The sequence below is a fragment of the Manis javanica genome, chromosome 2 (assembly GCF_040802235.1).
Source record: "Manis javanica isolate MJ-LG chromosome 2, MJ_LKY, whole genome shotgun sequence".
Classification (NCBI taxonomy): domain Eukaryota; kingdom Metazoa; phylum Chordata; class Mammalia; order Pholidota; family Manidae; genus Manis; species Manis javanica.
In genome coordinates, this window is record NC_133157.1 from 195,607,231 (window position 1) to 195,627,685 (window position 20,455).

The window sequence follows — 20,455 nt, forward strand, 5'->3', positions numbered from 1 at the left end:
AGACAACTGAGGTATCTTAAGCAGGAAAGTGATAGTATTAGGGTTGTATGTTTAGGTTCCTTTCTCTGGCCTATGAGGAACAGACTGGAGGAGAATAAGAAGCTGGGACAGGGCTGATGATCACCTCATCTTGAGTGGTAAAAGTTTGAATGGAGAGAAATACACTTACTTGAGAGATTTATGAAAAAGAGACCTGATGTATTTCATTGTGCAGAGCAGGAGAAAAAGAAAAAAATCATCAAAATTTCTGGTTTGTGCAACTGAATGGATGAGGGCTCCTCTGAGAAAAGAATACACTGAAGAAGATCCACAGTTCTGAGAAAAAAATACTATGAAATCTATTTCTGAACAGGATGAATTTGAGATGCCATCAAGAAGTTCAGTTGAAAATGTAGGAAGCTGTATAAATGGCATGCAGCTTAGGTGAAAATCTGTGGTTAGGCATTTACGTTTGGAAATCTCCATTTATTCAGTCCCTTATTTTAAGAAAAATGTTTTCTATTTGTCTAATTTAGGTCCTGGGCATCATCAGCACAGAATGATAGTCATGGAAGCAGACAAGGTGGCAGAGAGAACGATGTGAGATGAGATGAACAAAGGCCACAGACACTCACAAATACCGTATCTGGTGAGCTGAAGAGGAAGAGGAGGCCATGTTTCTAGATGTAGAAGTAGGAGCCACAGACGTCAACAAGAAAACAAAAAGAAGTCTAAAAGGGTACTGGTGCCATGGCAACTAAGTAGAAGAAACACATTTTAATAAGAGTAAGGGGAGAATCGGCAGGATAGAATGCTGCCACCAAAGTCAGCAGAATGAGCCACAGAGCGCATTTAACGACAGACAGGTCCTCGGTGATCACCCTGAGACTGGCTCAGTAAGTGCACTAGATGTTGAAGCCACATTGTAGGGGGGTCAAAAAATGGAGGATAAGAGTGAGAAGGAAAATGCCAGAGTTGTTGTTATTGTAAGATGAGATAAAATTGGACAAACTGATGTGAATATACAGTTGCTCTATAATCACTTTTATAAACTTACAACCGTGTGATGTAGGAAATGTTCTCTTAGGTTCTAAAGTTATCATTTCATTTCAGAATCTCTGTGCAACCTGGAACAGGGACAATCCTAAAACCCTTGTTATTTTTACTGATAGTAAGATAGGTTTGATTGGTTACTGCCGAAGTTTCCAAGTTGGCCATAAAATGATAGCACATCTAGCTAGAATGTATGCAAAAACCTGAAGTCTTTTGATTTTGAATGTTTTTAAAACACTGAAAATGTATGTTTCATGTTTTCTCATTGGTTTACTGACCTATTTTACTCCTGACACCTTTCAAGAAAATTTTTGAGTTTTCTGAAAAATTATAAATATATACTTTAAAAGTTGACCTTTTTTACCTAAAATTAAACTATCTAATTTGTTTCATGGATGATGTTTTGCTTTCTCCATAACATATATGTATAATTGGAGAAGTAATTATTTTTATGAAATATAGACCATGTAATATTTTGTGAAGCATTATTATCTTCCATGGAGTGCATACTGACTCGGCAGTAGAATGCCGTCAAACATTCTCCTGCAAAACTAACTGGTCAAATTGCTCTCTCCAAAATGGTCACAATTTAAATAATATGGTAGGTATGGTGACTGTCTATAAAATAACATCCGTCTTCCTTGGTAACAGAGAATTAGTTTGTTCAATTAAATGAGATCAAATCTGTGTGCAATAGAGGAGGCTGAGTCCCTTCTCTGATACGGGTTCTTAATATTGATTTCTTTGAGCCAAATTATAGGAAATCTTTTGCTATTGCCCAGTGTATGACTTAGGAAAGGATAACACAATTTTGGTCAATAGGACAGGAGGGAAAGTATGATGGAAGGTTTCTTGAACAGTTGTCTTAGTCATCGTAGACATACATCAGGTGGAGACATTTTGTATCTATCTTGTTGGTCACTGCTGTATAAGGCTGGTATGCCTAGAGCTCTGGTAGTCATATCAAGACCATGAGACAGGATACCCAAGAATAAGCTAACATGCTAACGGTGGCAGAGTAGAGAGAAGGAAAAAGCCTGGGTCAGGAAAGGTACAACTGAACCTCTGATAAATAACCCTTGAATCATCTTACCCTGATTTCATGTTATATGGGCAACATGTTTTTCTTATTGTTTAGGCCATCTTGAACTTTCTTGTTTTCTCCAGGTGAAAACATTAATAAGTATCTTTCTATTAAATTCTACCACTTCAGTCAAATGCACGTTCTAAACCTTTAGAACTAATGTGCATCCTGGCATCTCTGAAAAGATTAACTTTAAATACACAAGGAGAAGAAGAAAAATGTAAATATCCTTACTTGAATGCCAGCTCCTTCTGGCACTGTGAGCTTCCATACACAACTCAGATTGTTGTCATAAGGCTCAGGGTATCCAGGAGACAAAATAGTCCCTTTACGCTTAGCTAAAATTCCACCACAGGGCACTAAAAGTAAATAAATTCAAGAGAAGGAGTTAATTCTAAAGCAAAGGATTAAAACAAGAGAAAAGGTCAGAGATAACATCTTAGATACTAGACTTGTAAACACAATCAAATATTACTATTTTAAAATTCAGAAGAACCATTAAAATGAAGTCTTCTTCTACCACAAAATCTTTAAAAAAGTAAATAGGCAACATTAATGGATAACTTTACAATGGCATACCTGAAATAATTCTACAGTTATAAAAGCATACTTCAATAGCATTTTATTTGTATCATGTTGCTAAAAAGTGCATCAACACATTTACATTAAAATTGCTCAATCTAGATATAGAATATTTTATATTTACTTTTCCCTTCATGCATCTTTTGAGGAGTAATAGCATCTTTTGAGGATTAATGCTGGTGAAGATAATGATTATGTTAAGATCATAATGTTTATAGAGAGCCTAATATTTGCCAGGCACTCTTCTAAGCACTTTACATATATTAACTCCTTAAAACCTCTCAACAATCCAGTTAGATATGAACAAGTATTCTCCTCATTTTACAGCTGAGGAAATGGAGTAGTCACTAAGTGTTTAAACAGCTTGCCCAAGATCACATAGCCAGTAAGAGAGGGAACGGAATTTCAGAAATGGCAGTTTGGCTCCAGAGTCCATCTTCTCTAGTGGAAAGAGAACACTCATAGGGCCAGGCTGGTTACTTTCTGTACAACTTGTATGAGAAAGAGTAACTCCCCACTTTTCTCCTTCCCCACCCTCCCTCCCACACCCTCCCCTTTGGTAACCACTAGTCCCTTCTTGGAGTCTGTGAGTCTGCTGCTATTTTGTTCCTTCAGTTTTGCTTCATTGTTACACTCCACCTGGTATATGTGGGGTCACGGGGAAGACAGTGTAGCTCAGAGAAGACAAATAGGGACTCTGTCTGTGGCATCTTACTACACTGATGGACAGGGACTCGATAATAAGGGTGAATGTAATAATCACATTGGTTTTCTTGTGAAACCTTCATAAGAGTGGAGATCAATGATACCTTAATAATAAAAAAAAAACTAAAAAAAAAGAGTAACTCTGTGAACCTGCTTGAAGTCAATAAAAGTTTCTATCATTTTTAAAATGTCCTAATCTTAAAATAAATTCTCATACCACTAGCACTGTCAGCTTGGTTCTGGGCATTTCCTAACTTAAAATTTTTAAATATGTGATGGTTTGGACATGTTCCTTAGAAGCTCAACAACTCATTTCTCCTCTGCGAAAACGGTAATGCAATTGTTTTCAAAGCGCTTTTGAGAAAAATACAGATAGGATAATGTACATTAAAAAAGCTAGCATATTGCTTGAATTAAGAAGTCAATAAGTTGCTTCCTTTTGCTTTGCTACAACTGTAATTATTTTAGGTGCAAATGGCACTGTGATCCTTGGCCATTTGCCTGAGTCTGGCTATAATGGTAAGATATCAGGATATATCTTTTGTAATAGTAATTTTTAAAAAGTTAATATTATTAGGTTTGTGCCCCTTCCAAAGACTAATGCAAGACCCAGGGCAATTACTCAAAAGAGGGCTATAAATTTTTTTATAAAGTAATGATGTATGTTTAGAGAAAGTCTTTTTGTTGTATTTTCTTATAAATCTGTTACTGGGTTACATATGAATTCAGGTTAAATATGTCAGAAAGAATTGATCTCTGTTAAAGAGAAAAGACACAGTTTTGTATGATTTGAGAATAGCATGCCAAGAAAAAAGGAAGAATTGCAAAACAGAGATTTTCCCCCAAAACACATTTAAAAAATGTGATGGATGAAGTGATGATTCTGAGGTGAAAGAAATACTTTACAGATACTCTTCCTCTCCATTTTTACCGACAGTTCACTATCTCACTCTCATTTTTTTTCTAGGTTACTACATTAATCATATCATGGACCTCCTAAGTTCTTCAAAATTCTCCCATAGGCCTTAATTCTACAGATAAATATAGTTAGTTATATTAGCCTTTAAATACATTTCCAGAGTCATATACACATAATTTCCCCAAACTTCAGCATCCCAGTCTACCATCTCAGTCCAGCCTACTAATATATTCTCTTAATGCTGTGACTTAGTATATCCTTCCCTCACATAGCGACCACCTACTATTCATGGGCATTCAATGTTCATGTTACCTCTTTAACATGACTCCCTCGTGTGTTCAGTGCTCCGCTGCAGGCCAAAGCACCTAATGCTTTCCATACAGCTCTATCATAGTATATAGCTCACTCCATGTTTTAATGTATTTTTTTAATATGTTAATGTCTTACAATAGACTAAAGGCTGAGAAGATGAAGTCATCAACTTTCTGGTTGTGGAACTCTGCTCATGTAGTGTCAAGATTCTAAGTCAACCACCCTTTACACCCAAGGGTGCTCTCCCATGTGCTACAGCAACAAGTCATCCCTTCTTCCTCACTTTCCATTCTCTCCTCCGTCCACTGCATCAGGCTTTTGTCTTCATTCTGTTGAAATGACTATGTCAAAGTGGCCAGAATATTCTTGTTGTGATGTGATGTTCAACTTTGAATTTTCATATTACTTAAACTATGAGGAATTATTGTCCACTGTAGTAGGTCCATCTAGCACAAGCCTTTCTTTACTTGGACATCGGGATACTGCACTTTCCAGCTCTTCTTCTATACTATAGGCTATCCTCACTTTCATTATTTTTTTGTAGCTCATCCTCCTTCAGATCTTTTCAATTTGTTACACTTTGTGACACATCTTTTCTTTTCTTCTCTTCTCTTGCTAACCACCATCCCTCAGTGATGGCATCCATTTTCATGTCATCTATATACTATTAAAACTATATGTTTACCTCTAGTGACTTCTGTCCAGAGTCTTGCAATAAGTATCTCAAAATTAATATGTCTAAACCAATTATTTTGAAATTCTCCCCCATTTATACTATTCCCCATTTCAGTAAATGATACCACCATACACCTAGTTCTCAGGCCAAAAATCTAGGACTCATCTGAATTTTTCTTTCATATATTCAAGTTCACATTTACATTTACATTCTATTTATCAGTTAAGTTTGTCAGCACTGTCTAAAGATACATCCCCAATTCACTAATTCTCACTGCTGACCATGCCATTCCCGAGCCGCCACTACTCCTCCCTTCCACCACTGTGACCGTCTGCTGTTCAGTCTTGTTACTTCTCCTCTAACCCTCTTACACTAGCCAGTGATTTTTTAGAAACTAAGACCACTCTCCAGCTCAGTGAATTCCCACACAACTCAGAGAAAATGCAAACTTCCCACCCTCTTTAAGTCCCCTTACTGCTTGACTTCTGCTCTGCCTCTACAAACCCAACTCCTGTCACTCTCACCATCTAACAGCCTTTGCTTTATTTTTCTCCATAGTACTTACCATTGCCTGAAAGAAGAGAACATATTTTTTTATCTCCCTCCACTAAAAATGTAAATTTTTCATAAGGGCAAGAATCTTATTTTCTTATTCAGAGCTATACCACCAGTGCCAAGAATAGTGTCTAACCGGTAAGCCATCAGTAACTACTCAAGGAATAAATTGTTGCATGACTGGTTGTGCATCTGTGCATATGCTGGGCTTCCAAGAGATCTCTTCACCATTTTTGCATCACTTCTTTTTCCCAGTATTTTCCTCAACAAGCCATATTTGTTTAAATCCACTTCAATTATTTAAATTTTTTACCAACAAAATTTACCATGAAAGTATTCCCACACATACATTACCACACACATTTTACAAAGTTTCACTTCTTATGTATTATGACTTAATATTTGTTTCCTATATTTAAAAGGACATATTATAAATTTCCTGTCTGATCAGTATTACATGATACAATATATGGATTAAGAGAACAGGCTTTAGAATTAAGCAGCCTGGGTTCAAATCCCAATTCTGATTTTGTCTCTAAACCATAGAGATTTTACTATCTTTAATAAAGAAATAATAATCTTATTTACCTCCTGGTGTTGGTGTCAATATTAAATGAAATAATGCTTAATAGTACTCCCTACAATTGTAGGTGCTAATAATTGGTATTCATTATTATATTTAATAGCTTTTTCATCACTAATGGATGAATGAATGGATGAATCAATGAATGAGGGTTCAGATGCTGTATCAATTGCTTCCCACTCATAGAAAAGATGATATTGACAGGTTTTGCCATGGAGCCAATACAGTAAAAGTAGTTTTGAGTCTCTAAAGGATTTGGAAAACTAACTCAGATAAGGGTGATGGGATAAGCAGCTAATTAAATACTTATTGCTTATGGGGAGTAAGCCGCAGGTTCATTGGGCTTTTCAAAAGATAGTTCCCATTAACAGAAGTACTTATGCCCCAGTCCATGTATTGTCAGCTCTATTAGTGGTTGCAGGGGTTATTTGAATAACAAATTCTCAGAGATAAGAGAGCTTGGGGTTTCATAAGACTGAAAATTTTAAGAAATCTGAAGTGCGGCAGTGTCAAATTTGGAAGATAAAAACTTGGTCTTCAGCATAGTTTTCAGTTTTACATTTGTTCCAAGTTCAATGTTCTTATCAAGGTATTGTACTTTATTATAATTTACCTAAGAATGACTTGATATGGCAGATTTTTACAAGATTAATAAATATTGTTTACATACTGGTTATTTAAATTTGTCCATCTTCTAACTTAGTATTTGACCATTTTAACTATAAGCTGCCAGTTTTTGCAAAATTACTGAACATTTTATTGTGTTTTACAATGACAGAAAAAATATGAAAGTGCTGATAACAGTAATAAAAACTGTGAAACTGAGACAGTACAATTGAGATGGAAATCATTAGGATTGCAAAAGGTCTTTTCTTTTGGTTTCAGTGGGATGCTCACTTGGTTTGACTGAGCATTCAAATGAACAGTGAAGGCAGACAAGATACAATCATTCTGTATAAAATCCTGTAAATAGACTCAAAGATTATATCTAAACTGTAAAGTATAAATAGAAAATTTGTTCTCTCTCAGAATAAAATTACCTATTTAACACGTAAATCTATTGTTTGTGTTTTACGTATTTTCTTTCCTATGGATTCTCAGAAGAGTTTGAAACTGCACATGATTGTAGACATCTAGGCAAGCAAGTGAGCAAGAGCATCACTATGTGGTGAAAGAGTGAAACTGAAAACACATGGGCCTTAAGACTGGAAGTTGGCTAGTTGTTTGACCTCTGTAATTCAGGAAATTATTACAGTTACTTGCTAAAACCGACTAAGTGAAGAGGTGTTTATTGAACACCTATTAAGTGCCGGGTCCTCTTTTGATTGAACATAAAGACAATATAGTGTCAGGGGAGAGGAGGGCAAGAAAAATTAAGAAATTTTTTAAAAACAGGAAACCATATGTAATATGGTGGGTGGTTGCCAAAAAAGAAAAGCCGGTAAGGGTATAGAGAACGAATGGAGGATGGGTGGAAGAAAATTATTTTAGCTAGGATGTCCATGGAAGATAATCAGGTGGAGACTTGAATTAAATGATGCAAAATATATTTCAGGAATACCAGTTCCAAGCAGAAAGGATAGAAAGTTCAAAGTCTTTGAAGCCTTAATATTTTATCTATTATCAGATATTGAAATGAACACAAATTAAAGATAATACTTTGAAGGAACCTAAGTAACTCCACACTTACTCTCATATTTGAATCTTAAAGATAACTTGAATATTTTATGGCATAACCATTTTTATTCAGATCATTTTGAAGCTAAAATTTATAGTTAAAAATAGAAATGTCAAGTATATTTTCATTTATGTAAAGATTAGCAGTTGGACCAAATGGTAACACCTAAACTGAGCTATCATCTGAGTGCCATTTACAATCATCATCTTTCTATTTCTTGTCTCACACAGATCCCATATGTTCTCCTGTTATATATTTAATTTTATGGATTTTACGCCTGTTCTACAAGGTGTATGTTATTTTTAAAATGGTATAAGGTAATATGTCCTTTTTATGTGGGCTTGGCAGGAAACAAGTCATCTGATTCAATTTTCTATCTCTAGGTATGCACTTTCAAACCAATGCAAAGTAAGATGCAGTGTGTTCTATCTTAAAGATTCTCCATACATGCAGTAACAGATTTCCCAAAAAGCCAAGGGACCTAAGATAGATGGACTTTTGACAGAGAGATTGTAATACTTCCTGGTTACCTCATCTTTTGCTCCTAAAATACAAGGTGAGGCTGAATCCACTTGGGTTGGGAACAATACAATAGCATTTACTCCTAAATTGAATGCCAACCATGGACTAGGGCATGGTCTGAAAGTATCTGATAGGTTTTAGTGTCTGGAACGAGCTCTTGTCCTTGCTGAGATGACTATAATCAAATGGCATAACCTTCCTTCTACTTACAAGGATTTTTATTTCAGATGGCAAAAACACTGGGATTAATCAACTGACACATTTGACATATGAAAAAGCTTTGTAATAATCATGTAAAATAGAAGATTTCTTCTGCTTGAAACAAAACGTGGTTTATGTTCACAGTCTAGAGTTCTTATTCTCTAACCTACATCTCACAAAATATTTCTCATTTTCCTTTCCTTTTCCTAAAATGTTCTTGCATTTTTTTCCTTTTTTTAAATGTTAGTTCATTTCTCCCTTTAACACTTTCCTCTTCTAACCCTGTCTCACCTTTATACATTCATAGACAAAAGAAAAGATACTTCTTTGGATACTGTAATGATTGAATTTTTCAAGGTCAGAAGAAAATGTAGAGTGCAAACCTGATGAAATACATATTTTCAAGGCCAACTAGAATTGTAGGTATCATTATTTTAATTTTAACTTTATTTTTATTTTATACTGGTGCAAACAAGGAAAACAAACGAAATCATGAATAAATGCCAATTGTTTTAAGTCTTCTCTTTAACCATGTGTCCTTAAATGTTCCAATTGGTGGAAAAAAATTTCAGTCCCTCAAATAGCATATTTTATTAAATAGTATTACTCTCAAGAAAATAGTCATTATATTTCCCCCAAAGTCTTTCTTAAAAATTTTAATTGCAAAGAAAAATCTTGCATTCAAGGAACTCTGAATTATTAGAATTGGAAAAATGATAGGAATCCATGCTTTTAGCTTTTATTTCAAGATGAAGAAAGCTTCTGTGGAAGATAATATTTACATTTATAATAAGTAACTTTAAAGTGTTATTAAACCAACATATCAACACATACAAATCAATAATATCAAACCCTTTACCAGCACTGCATATAAATTCATTATTCTAGATCTAACACCTTCAGAACGGAAGTATTCCCTCCTGATTCCATGGTGGAGGATTTATTAAGAACAAAAACAACTTCATTATTGAGTGACTTCTAGGTCCCAAGAATTATTCCAACGCTTTCAATCACTTAATAGCCACAATGAAACTATGAGGAAGTTCTCTTAATTTCCTGTGTTACTGATATTAGAATTGAGAATCAAAGATTAAATAACTTTTCCAGGATCATGTAACTCCACAATTCAGTGTTAAGGTCAGTGTTAGTGTTAATTAAGTTCTTAATTAACCCTAATGCTGAGAACCTACAACATACTATTCCCTATTAATTAGAACATTAATATACAAACAAAATCTTTAAGGAGTAGTTTATAGATTTATACTTTGCATATGTATGTTCTTTGAGCAGTCTGAATAGAGGAATAGATTTTTTTCAATGATATTTAAAGACTAGTGAGCTAGTTTATGAGTTTCTACATATTACTCTAAGTAGTTTTTAATAGATGATTATCTTGAAGGAATTTTCAACATTAAAATGAAACTAAATAAAGATATCTCCTTATCTAGTTACCTTCCATTACATGGTATTTATATTTTCTATTAATACCTACATAAACTAGAAGTGACATAGAAGTTATGTAATTACTGAGAAACGTGAGGAAGAAATGATTGATTCCTGATATTTATAGAGAAATATTTAAAAATCCATTGTAAGGCTAAAGAGATTTAATGTTATCATGTGTCTGTCTTCAATTATTAAACTGATTTAAAGCAATGTAATTTTCAATTTATGCATATTGCATGACTAATTTTGGCATTCACATATAGGAACATTTATTTCAGCCCATGGTCCTTTAGTTTAGGATAATTTATTTATTATTATTTTATAAGAATATGAAGTAAACATATATTGTGGCTCAAAAGGAGGAACATTATCTGTTTTGTCTTTTATATAAGAATATAAAAGTATGTAAAGGGGAAGATTTGTTGGTTCCACTAACCCTAGCTCTATGCTTAGTATAAAACAGGAGGAATATCAAGTCTGCATTATTTATTCTCCCTCGCTTGTTGACTGTCAAAAATGTATTTTTATAGGGTAAGAAATTCCACACTATAAATATGACATAGAAATTGAGTAAGGAAACAATTAGTTTATAAGACAAAACTTGAAAAGAAGCATTCCTCTATCACTTAGGTTTTCTGCCTACTCCACCATTTACTGTGCTATGTCACTTTAAAAAGAACTGTTTTACCTCTCTAACACTCAAATCATTTATCTGTACATTCTTAAGAGTAACTTCTCCATAGGTTTGTTGTGAGGATTAAATTAAATATATGTTTAAACTACCGAGCATGGAACTTGGCAAAAAAGAAAGCATTAATTAAAAGGCAATCATATCTATACTGTGGCATTTAGCTGAAAGATGATAAAGCTTAAGACTCAGTTACAGCTTTCCAATGTTTTGAATTATTTTTGTAGGTGGGTCTCAATGAATAAGAGAATAAAAGAATAATTCACATTTCATTTCTTGTCTTGGCAGAACTAAAATATTTGTTGTAAGAAACATGCCCTGTGGAATATGCTAGGTGTATCTGTTTAGGGGAGTGGCGATATAAAGTTCCCAGAGCGATCAAGTGACCATCCTCCTCCCTTTTTATTTACAGTTATCTTAGTTTATGCCATTTCCCCAGCACAATTATTAAAATTGTTCTATTTGAATGGTAAAAGATATTCTACCTAGAGCAGATACATCCTATGTAAATTACTGTTCTATGAGCACATCAACAGATTTTATCCTTACTCCTTCCCTAGTAGAAATGTATATACATTACATATTGTTTCACAATTTAAAAATCTATTTTAATGAACTATAATTTAGCATTATGCTAAATATGCATTAAAATATGGTAAAATCTTTTTAAAAGTTAAAAACAAAAATAATTGATACATGTAATTTATTTCAGGAATGGCAAGATGTATTATTAAAAATAAATTTTATATATTTGTAAGTGTATACATTATGTGTGTGCGTATACGCACTCATGTTTTCTCTATCAAAAAGTGGAGAATTGAGATTACTTAAATAAAAACAAAATTATGCTTATTTTTTATTTAAAAATTATTCTTATTTTCCAAATCACTTCTAATGAGAGAGAACTCAACTCAAGAGAACTACTAAAACCCTGAGATTGTTTTGTCACTCCTCTTTTAATTTAATACTATTAAAAACTTAAAAAAATTAAAAACAATTAGTTAAAAGTATTTAAAAAAACAATAGTTTCAGATACACTCTTGGGATAGAGAAGAAAGCAACCCCTCAACCTTCTACATTTTCCACACTGATGGGACTCTACAAGAACCAAAAGTCATTGTAATGATCCTGAAATACTAAAAGATTCTAAACTATTTTTTTATTGTTTAGAAAATATTTTAATCTGTTCATGTAACTTAACAGCATTAAAGGTCAATAACTTTAGAAAGTGTATATTGTGTTTACCAATTTAAATTAGAAATAGTATTGCAGAAATAAGGTTTGAAACAATGAGATTTCTGGCTACCTATATAAGTATTCCACTTAAAGTGCAAATTTTCTTATTTTATATTTTTAACACATATATATACTAAACGAGAAAAGAAAAAACAGATTTATTCCCTAATGCACATTCTCTAATCCTTTTAATACCAAAGTACAATATGTCCAAAAAAAATCAGCTTCTGTAACCCTTAAAAGACACAGAAATTCTTTACATATTGGCAGATAAAGTTTTGCATACATTTTTAAAAATGGTAATATGTATTTTAATAATCCCATGCGATTAACACTCGAATTCTGTGTTGTTAGCAATATGTATATTTTCGTTCACATAAACTTAATAAAGGAGGAAACTATCCAGTCAATTCAACACAAGGTATTTTTCATTGATTACACCAAACCTCAAATGCATCAAATATCTAACCTAATTTGCATTTTTAGGTACTTCGTATCTAAAATTTAAGAATCAATGCATAACTATTAGATCAGAGGTAGAAATACTGAAGATGCAAGATAAATAATTCCAATACAAAATATGTGCAATTACAAAGCGTACAACTTTACATATACTCACCAATACAGGTAGGTAAGGAATCATTCCACTGGGCCAAGGAATTGGGCACCGTGTCACACCTAACTGCTATGGATCCATGGAGGATATATCCCGGATTACACTCAAAAAGAACTAATGAACCAACTGCGAATTCATTGCCAATCCTTCTTCCAAATCTTGGTTCAGGCACAGAACTGCACTGGGTAGAACTTGTTCTAGGAACAGCTGTGTACAAATAATTGTTGATTTTAATTTCATATTTGGTAGAGAAATGTGGATTGCAAAATGTAACTATTTGAGCAGATTTCAAACAACTTCACTTTTTATAAGCATTTGAAGAAACAATATAAATACACATAAAAACTGAAAGTTCATACAGTATAAAATACAATTTAAAATGAATACTGCTATTGTCATCAAGATTTTTGATTTAAAGAACATTTTTACTTTTGATCCTTTAATAACATCAACTCAGGTTTTTTTTTCTATATTTTGTTTACCAAACTCATTAATATAATAATGTAGTTTGAGTCAAATATCAATTTCTGGGATGATAATTGAAGGATTTTATTTTTCTTTTCAAAATAGGATACCAACTTCAAAGATGTAGGTGTCAAGTTACATAAGGTAATGTCACAATTTTTTTCTTCAGTAGTTGGTTCTTAAAACCCTAGATTTACAAAAGTAAACATAGTACTTTACTAATTTCATAGCATGTTCACAAATGTAGTTGTTGAAAATATGTTTGTTATTGATGAAGACAATGACTAGATTTAGGCTAAGTAGAAGTCAGACAGATTAACAACAATAGAAGTTTTTATTTTAATAATCATACAATATCAAATTTGATATTGCTTTTAGGCTTGGTGTGTCCTTCAATTGTGACTTTCTTTTTTTTTGGTTTAGTAAAATAGAATGATAACAGGATGTTTTTTCTTTTTAAAACACATACAGATGGGATTGAAGAATTTGACAACGGCCCAAACAATGATATAATGAATTCCAAAGAGATTGACTCCTCTTGTATGACTTGAGTAACAATAACTCAATTGGTAATAGTGCCTTTTTAAATTCATAATACCACATATTATTTACAGAGGGAATGTTATTAAAAATGAAACACTGTAATACTATAGCCAGTATTATAAATGGGATAGCAGGGTTCAATAATATCAAAATATCAAATCACAAATGTTCATAAATTTCTAAGGAATGAAGTTCAAGATACATTTGAGAGTACTACATAATCATACATAATTAAAACAAAGTTTCCAAATGATAACTTTTAATATAGTTTAATGATAATTTGGAAAATTGTCTATAAAAGGTGAGAAAAAACTGTGTAAACCAACTTCCAATTGGACAAAAATATTTAATAGCCATGAAGAAAGTATGAATTCTGAGAGTAACAGAAACTAACATTTTAAAATAGAGTAATGACTTCCTTGACATGTACAAGTATACCAGCACAAAATTTTGTCCATTTTTTCTTTAGAGTGCTAGACTATGAGGAAAAGAGAGTATGTACAGGGTGAAGAATTATCATAAAAACAATAGATGTTTTGAAAGTATGTTGGAAGGAAGCAAAAAAATAAATACAATTAACTTGAGAATGATGATGGAAGCAAAAGACCTTTTATGACTTTGGTCAAAGTAAAAGTGCTCTAGTGATGGGGAGGGGAGAGGGTAAAACTGTTAATAAAATACAACTTTCATCTTTTCCAGATAGTTATGAGGATCTCATCGTTCAATAACTCTGAATACAGCATGGCAACTGATATCATTCCTTAGTGTGTTTCTAGGCTACAGGGCCACTTACCTTGGTAGACAAAGTGAAATCCCTTAGCTGTTATTGGTCCAACTGAAGTAAATCGAATTGTGATCTGATTACCTGAACTCAGTGGAAGTGATTCTCCTACTCAACAAAACAAACACTAAGATATCATAAATAGTTTCATTCAGTAAACCTAACATATCATATTAATTTACACTGTCATTTGTAAAAAGTCAATCTATGTTCTATCAAATTACTTTAATATATTCTACCACTGACAATATATTTTCTTTGGATTCAGTTTCAATTGTGACCTTTTAACCAGAGGCTTTAGGCATAATTTGATACATATTGCCTTATTCTTTAAAGAATTCTTAAATATTTTGTATTACATTAAATATGACAGACTAAGTGACTAAATATTATATTTACTTAATTACAGTCTTAGAAAATAGTTGGCTATATTTTTCTAAAGCGTTTGGTTTACTGTTGTGTTTCTATTCTTTCTTTTTTAATAAAGAGTAATTCTCTTTTACAGTTTACCTTATTTCTAATATGGATGACATAAATCTCAACTTTCACTACAATACCAATCAATCTCAGGCTTGAATTGATAACTGATGCATGGTAGTTCTAGTAAAGGATACCTGAATGGGATCCTGAGAGGGAAGATAACAGAGAAGATTGCTGAGTTGGCCCATCATACACCTCAACAACATCGTGGAGTGATGTCTGGAAAAATACAAACTGGCCAAACACCACTGATCAACAGGAACCAGGAGAAGCAAACAAATCACCAACCATCCAAAAACAAAAACAAAAAACAAAACAAAACAAAAAATAGAAAGAGGAGGAGAGAGAGAACAAAGTATTACAATATAATAGTCATTTCTTCTTTTTTTTTTTAACCTATAAATGAGGATAGGTGCCAATTGGTTCATAGGCCTGATACATGTGTTCTTCAGGTCATAAAATTAATTGCAATGGTATAAAAGCAATAAAATTAAAGAAGACTACTTAAAAAATAAATTAAATGGATATAACATATCAGTTTGATCAGAAATCATAAGGTTGGTGATTAATACTTTAGAATCAGGTTTTGATTCTCCCATTGGTAGTCTGATTCTTTTCACTTTGTGACTCTCTTCTCTTTTTCTAATTTTTTTCTCCTCTTTTATATGAGATAGACAAAGTTTTAACTCGGGATATTTTTGGGGGAGTTGGTTTTCAAATGCTATTCCATTATGAATAATAGTCTCAATGGAAAAATATCAGCAAGACACTTTTTAGGAACAGTGTTTGGTTCACATTCCAATTTAAAATTATTCTGAACATTTGTTAATATTCTGCCAAAAAATGAATATTATTTATGATTCTTTAACAATTGAGATATTTTAAAATTTTACAAAACGACTGCTTTTTAATAGTAAGTACAAACCTGAAGTACTTACCAAGAGCTTTATTAATGACTCTTTTAACTTTATTTTGTACTTTCTTTTTAGTTATATACTAAATTTGTGTGCAGAAACTACCCAAACAGTGACATAAAAGAAAGAACCTGTTTAAGAGCAGAAATCAGCTTGTGTTTTGTGTTTTAAGAAAGGAAATGGACAATAAAAATGATCCTTACAGCATTTCATTGAAGAGAAAAATTTGGGGGTTTAAAAGTGTATGATTTTTTAAAAGTTTAATGATTTAAAAGCACGGTAATTTATAAATTCAAAATCACATTACTGTAAACGATACATTGCACAAATATATTTATTTTTCAAACTTCTTCATATTTTACACCTTGAATTAAGGTTATGGCCATCTTTCGGTGGTCCTGTGAAGACAGGCTAGTTCATTTGAAACATGCTGACTTTTGCACGTGAACACATACACATAATACTACTGTAAACAAAGCTACAGTTGTTTTTTTCGGCCCTTTAAAATAAGCTGGTGATCTCAGTCCAGTTCTTTGTGGGGTAAAGGAAAAAAGGAAAATAAACACAGATATAGGCTGTTGTTTTGAATAATTCCTGAACATCGAAGTGCTATATTTCATAAATAATCCTCCTTAAAACATGGCCTAGAATAATGAAAACAAATGTATGTTTCTATTAAGTCAGACTCATAGAGTCAACTATTTTAATGATTTATAAGCCAGATGAAAATGTTCAGATCAGAGCTTTAAAAAAGATCTATATATTTATCAACCAAATGCCCAACTATTTCAAAAATACTCCAAAACTATTGAGAAAATTTTTCTTTTCTGTTTTTGTATTTCTTTAGATTGGTGTTTGGATGATCTGTTTTTAAATGTGTCTAAAAGATTCTATTATAATGAAGATGATGCCACTGCCTGTCCAAGAGCACTCCCCTTCCCTCAAAATCATGTTCGTTTAATCACCAGACAAAGCTCTTGACAGTTAACTTGTTCTTTCTCTATATCTTTTTGGGAAGTCATTAATAAAAATGTTTAAATTCAGTATCTATTAATTCTTTCTGCCTAAATATCTTAAACACTCCATTAGGAAACATGCCCAATATCAGGCAAACCACTATATTATAAACAACATCTAAAAAAAACCCTAAAATACAGTAATCCAAGACCTGTTTCTAATGAAAGAAAAGAAATGCCCTTTTAAAATTGTTTTTAGCCCTAGTTCACAATTGTTACTTCTGTACACATAGACGAGAGTTTTCTGTCACTTGTAAATTGGCTATGTTGAGACTATAATGATATGCCCCTTAATACATTATATTTGCATCATGTTATGTAGAGAAAACTGTAGGGTATACCCTTTTGAGTATTCTTGGGAACATGCCTGTAATTTGTTGTAGTAATTCTGAGGTGAGGGTGGGGAGAATTGGAAAGGGTAGGGGGTCAGGGGGTAGAATGCTAAATCTGCATTATTCAGTAACCAGTAAACTGTTCCTCTTTAACTGCAACCTAATTCTGCATTAATATGGCCAGTGGAAATTTTAGAATAAAAATAGCCATTATTAGAAAAAAGTACCCTGAGAAGATCCTGAGATGTATCAAAGATAAAATTTTAAAGTACATGTTTAATAAGTTGTTTGTAGCATGAAGAATCAAGAACATTTGCACAGATTTCCTACAATTATAAGTTGAGTATTGCCTCACTAAACTTTGAATTAATCTGGAATCAAACCCTTCTCAGCTAGAAATCTCAAAAATTAAGTTGTAGCCCTTGTGTTTGCTTACCCATTTTCTGTTTGTAAATGTTTTATTTAGTTTTCTTACTTTCAGAAAGCAGTGGTCTTCTGCTTTTAAAGTGTTCTGAGTGTCCAAATGCATCCTTTGTATGGCTGAGACTGAGGTAGGAAAAAATTCTGATACTTTATGGTAGATCAAAAGATAACTGGATATTGTTTTTTGGTAAGCAAGACATCTGACTTGCTTACCAGCACACCTTTCTGAGTCACTTGTGTTTATTAGGGCTGTGGTATACACACTGGATTATTATCCTATCTATCTATCTATATCTATCTATCTATCTATCTATCTATCTATCTATCTATCTATCTATCATCTATCATCTTCTATCATCTGTATTTGGTTATTTGAATTCTCTTTTGAACTACTGTAATATATTTTATTTGGTTCTTCATTAATTCATGAGTTGAATAAAATTTATGATACATGTTTATTTTATATTATTATGGGAGTCATGATTATGCCCTCTTTAAAAACCAAAAAAACAATAAAACAAAAAATCCTTTTAACACTGACTTGGATGCTGATACCTCAACATAGTGCATGGACCACCTTTTTATTTCTGTGATTACAATTACCCACCAAAATCTGGGCTAATCAGGAGTAATTAGCAAGGCCTCTATTTTCTTTTGCATAGTTTCCAACAGAGATAAGGAATTCTCTGCATCTCAGCTCCAAACTCCTTTCCCTTTCTTCTGGAGATTTGCAAGTAGATATCAAAGAACTTTGCTCTCAGTCTGTTATTGTAGACTAAAAACACTAAGCTGTTTCTTAAGAGAAATACCACTGTAAGTGAATTTTTTCCTTCTTTAAGCATAAAAGATTTTTAAAATAATGTTTTTAACTCTGTTGTTAAAAATTCATGTTTACGTTATATGTATTATTGCAAGCTAGAAAAAAGGAAGAAAAGAGAAGGCTGGTAAGGCAGAAATAAACAGGTAAAATAACCCTACAAATAAACCTGTGCAAATGATCTATTATTTTGCCTGAAACTACTTCTGAGCCTCTTAGTTCCCATGTATTTTATACTGGAATGCAGTTTATTCATGTAACTAACATTTGTTGATTCTGTTCTATGATGTACCAGGAGCTGAGCTAAATGCTGGGGTTAAAAACTAACCAGTACAGAGAGGGTTCTTGCTCTCAGATGCTATTAATTATATTTGTGATCATGCAGGATGGTAGTTTACCTTCACCTATGAAAAGGTGCCAGATTAGCCAACTAAATTAATTATAAACCAACAACAGTATAACCACACAGGTAGCCCCCTTTTGGAGAAACCTCATCAATAAATCAAAGAGAATCCCAAGTTCCTCAATTATAACCCAAAGTATAGGAATTAGACTGGATAGGTAGAGATTAAAGAAAAGGGGAGTTTGCAAACCAAAGTTAAGCAAACTAAACAGACACAAAACTCTAAGTTCCCCCTCAAGGCCATAGATAAACTCTCAACTGATATATCCTTGAGATATTTTGCAGGAACGTAGGACCCCAACCTGTTGACCATAACCATGCAGACCTTAGATTGGAAGTAACTAGAAGACTGAAGACTAAGATACTGTAGGGAAAATGGAAGTTCCATGGCCAGGATCCTCACCTGATCTTAATCTACTCACCTACTATGCATGTGTAATGATGTAGTACTTAGCCTACTGTGCAGGCACATGCTTGTACACATGTTGGCAATAAGCCATTGCCTGTGTTGTCATGTAAAGAGCTCTGCCCCGTGCTCAGGGCAGAGGCTGGAATGGAGGAAGATGGAGACAGACTTGCTGCATGTAGACTTCTCAGGAAGCAGATGAGATTCTAGCACTTGGCCTGCCACCACAAGAATAAAGCTTGATATAAACACTTTAATGCCTCCTCCAATGTTCCATTGTCATTTCTCAGTCTCAGCAAATCCAGAATGAACTTGCCCAAAGCTGGGAACTCCATCCGTCCCATAGCTACATTTTGGCCTAGTAAGGAGGACTTGCTGCAGACCAAAAATGGAACAAGCTGCCCTCATGGGAGAGGTACTTCAGTGGGCTGCCCCTATGGATGGGGGGCACCTGGGTATCCCCAAATGAGCATATGGTCTTAGGTGGCAATCTTCCTAGAGGAATTATCCCCTCCCCAGTACTGAGAGGAGGTGGAGGAGACACCTGAGGCAGTGATAGAGGCCCTCTGTGAGATTAGGAAATCCTTAAAGAAACAGGATGTCCATGTGGTGGTGAGTGCCATGGGTTGGCTATTTCTCACAGTATAAAGAAAGGTCATAAAGGAGAAGGATGTACTCCTGAGAGAAGCACAAGAGGCAGCAAGAGAATGCAGGCTGAAAGGTGATGTGGAAAAGGTAAAAGATTTGTTGAAGATTAAGATGGCATTGCTGCAAAGCACTGGGAGAAGGTAAAAGATGTAGTGGTGACTGAGAAGGAAGCACTCTGTGGAGTGATGAGAGATTTGCCATCAGCTCCAGAAGTGGTGGGAGATATACCAGGGAGAACAAGGAGGTGGAGCAGTGCATGAGGCACCACCTCTTCCTCTACTGAAATCCCACCCAGTTGTAGTTAAGAAAATAAAGACACAGTAACTGCAGATTTCTCTGAAGGAGGTGCAGCCCCATCTCCAAGTTGTGGAGCACTCCATGCTCTGCCCCTA

General features: G+C 33.6%; 1 protein-coding gene across 5 annotated transcripts in view; it reads right to left on the minus strand.

Moving 5' to 3' along the window:
• CSMD3 (CUB and Sushi multiple domains 3) overlaps positions 1-20,455 on the minus strand; it is a 1,174,595-nt gene that overhangs the window by 164,316 nt on the left and 989,824 nt on the right. For 3 of the 5 annotated variants that reach the window (XM_073229982.1, XM_073229981.1, XM_073229978.1), the window contains 4 exons: positions 15,239-15,352; positions 14,637-14,732; positions 12,839-13,042; positions 2,351-2,475 (listed from right to left, as the gene is read on the minus strand). In XM_073229982.1, coding sequence (XP_073086083.1) covers positions 2,351-2,475; positions 12,839-13,042; positions 14,637-14,732; positions 15,239-15,352 — 539 coding nt within the window. The remainder of the gene's footprint in view (positions 1-2,350; positions 2,476-12,838; positions 13,043-14,636; positions 14,733-15,238; positions 15,353-20,455) is intronic. The other 2 variants (XM_073229983.1, XM_073229980.1) reach the window with 1 other exon arrangement.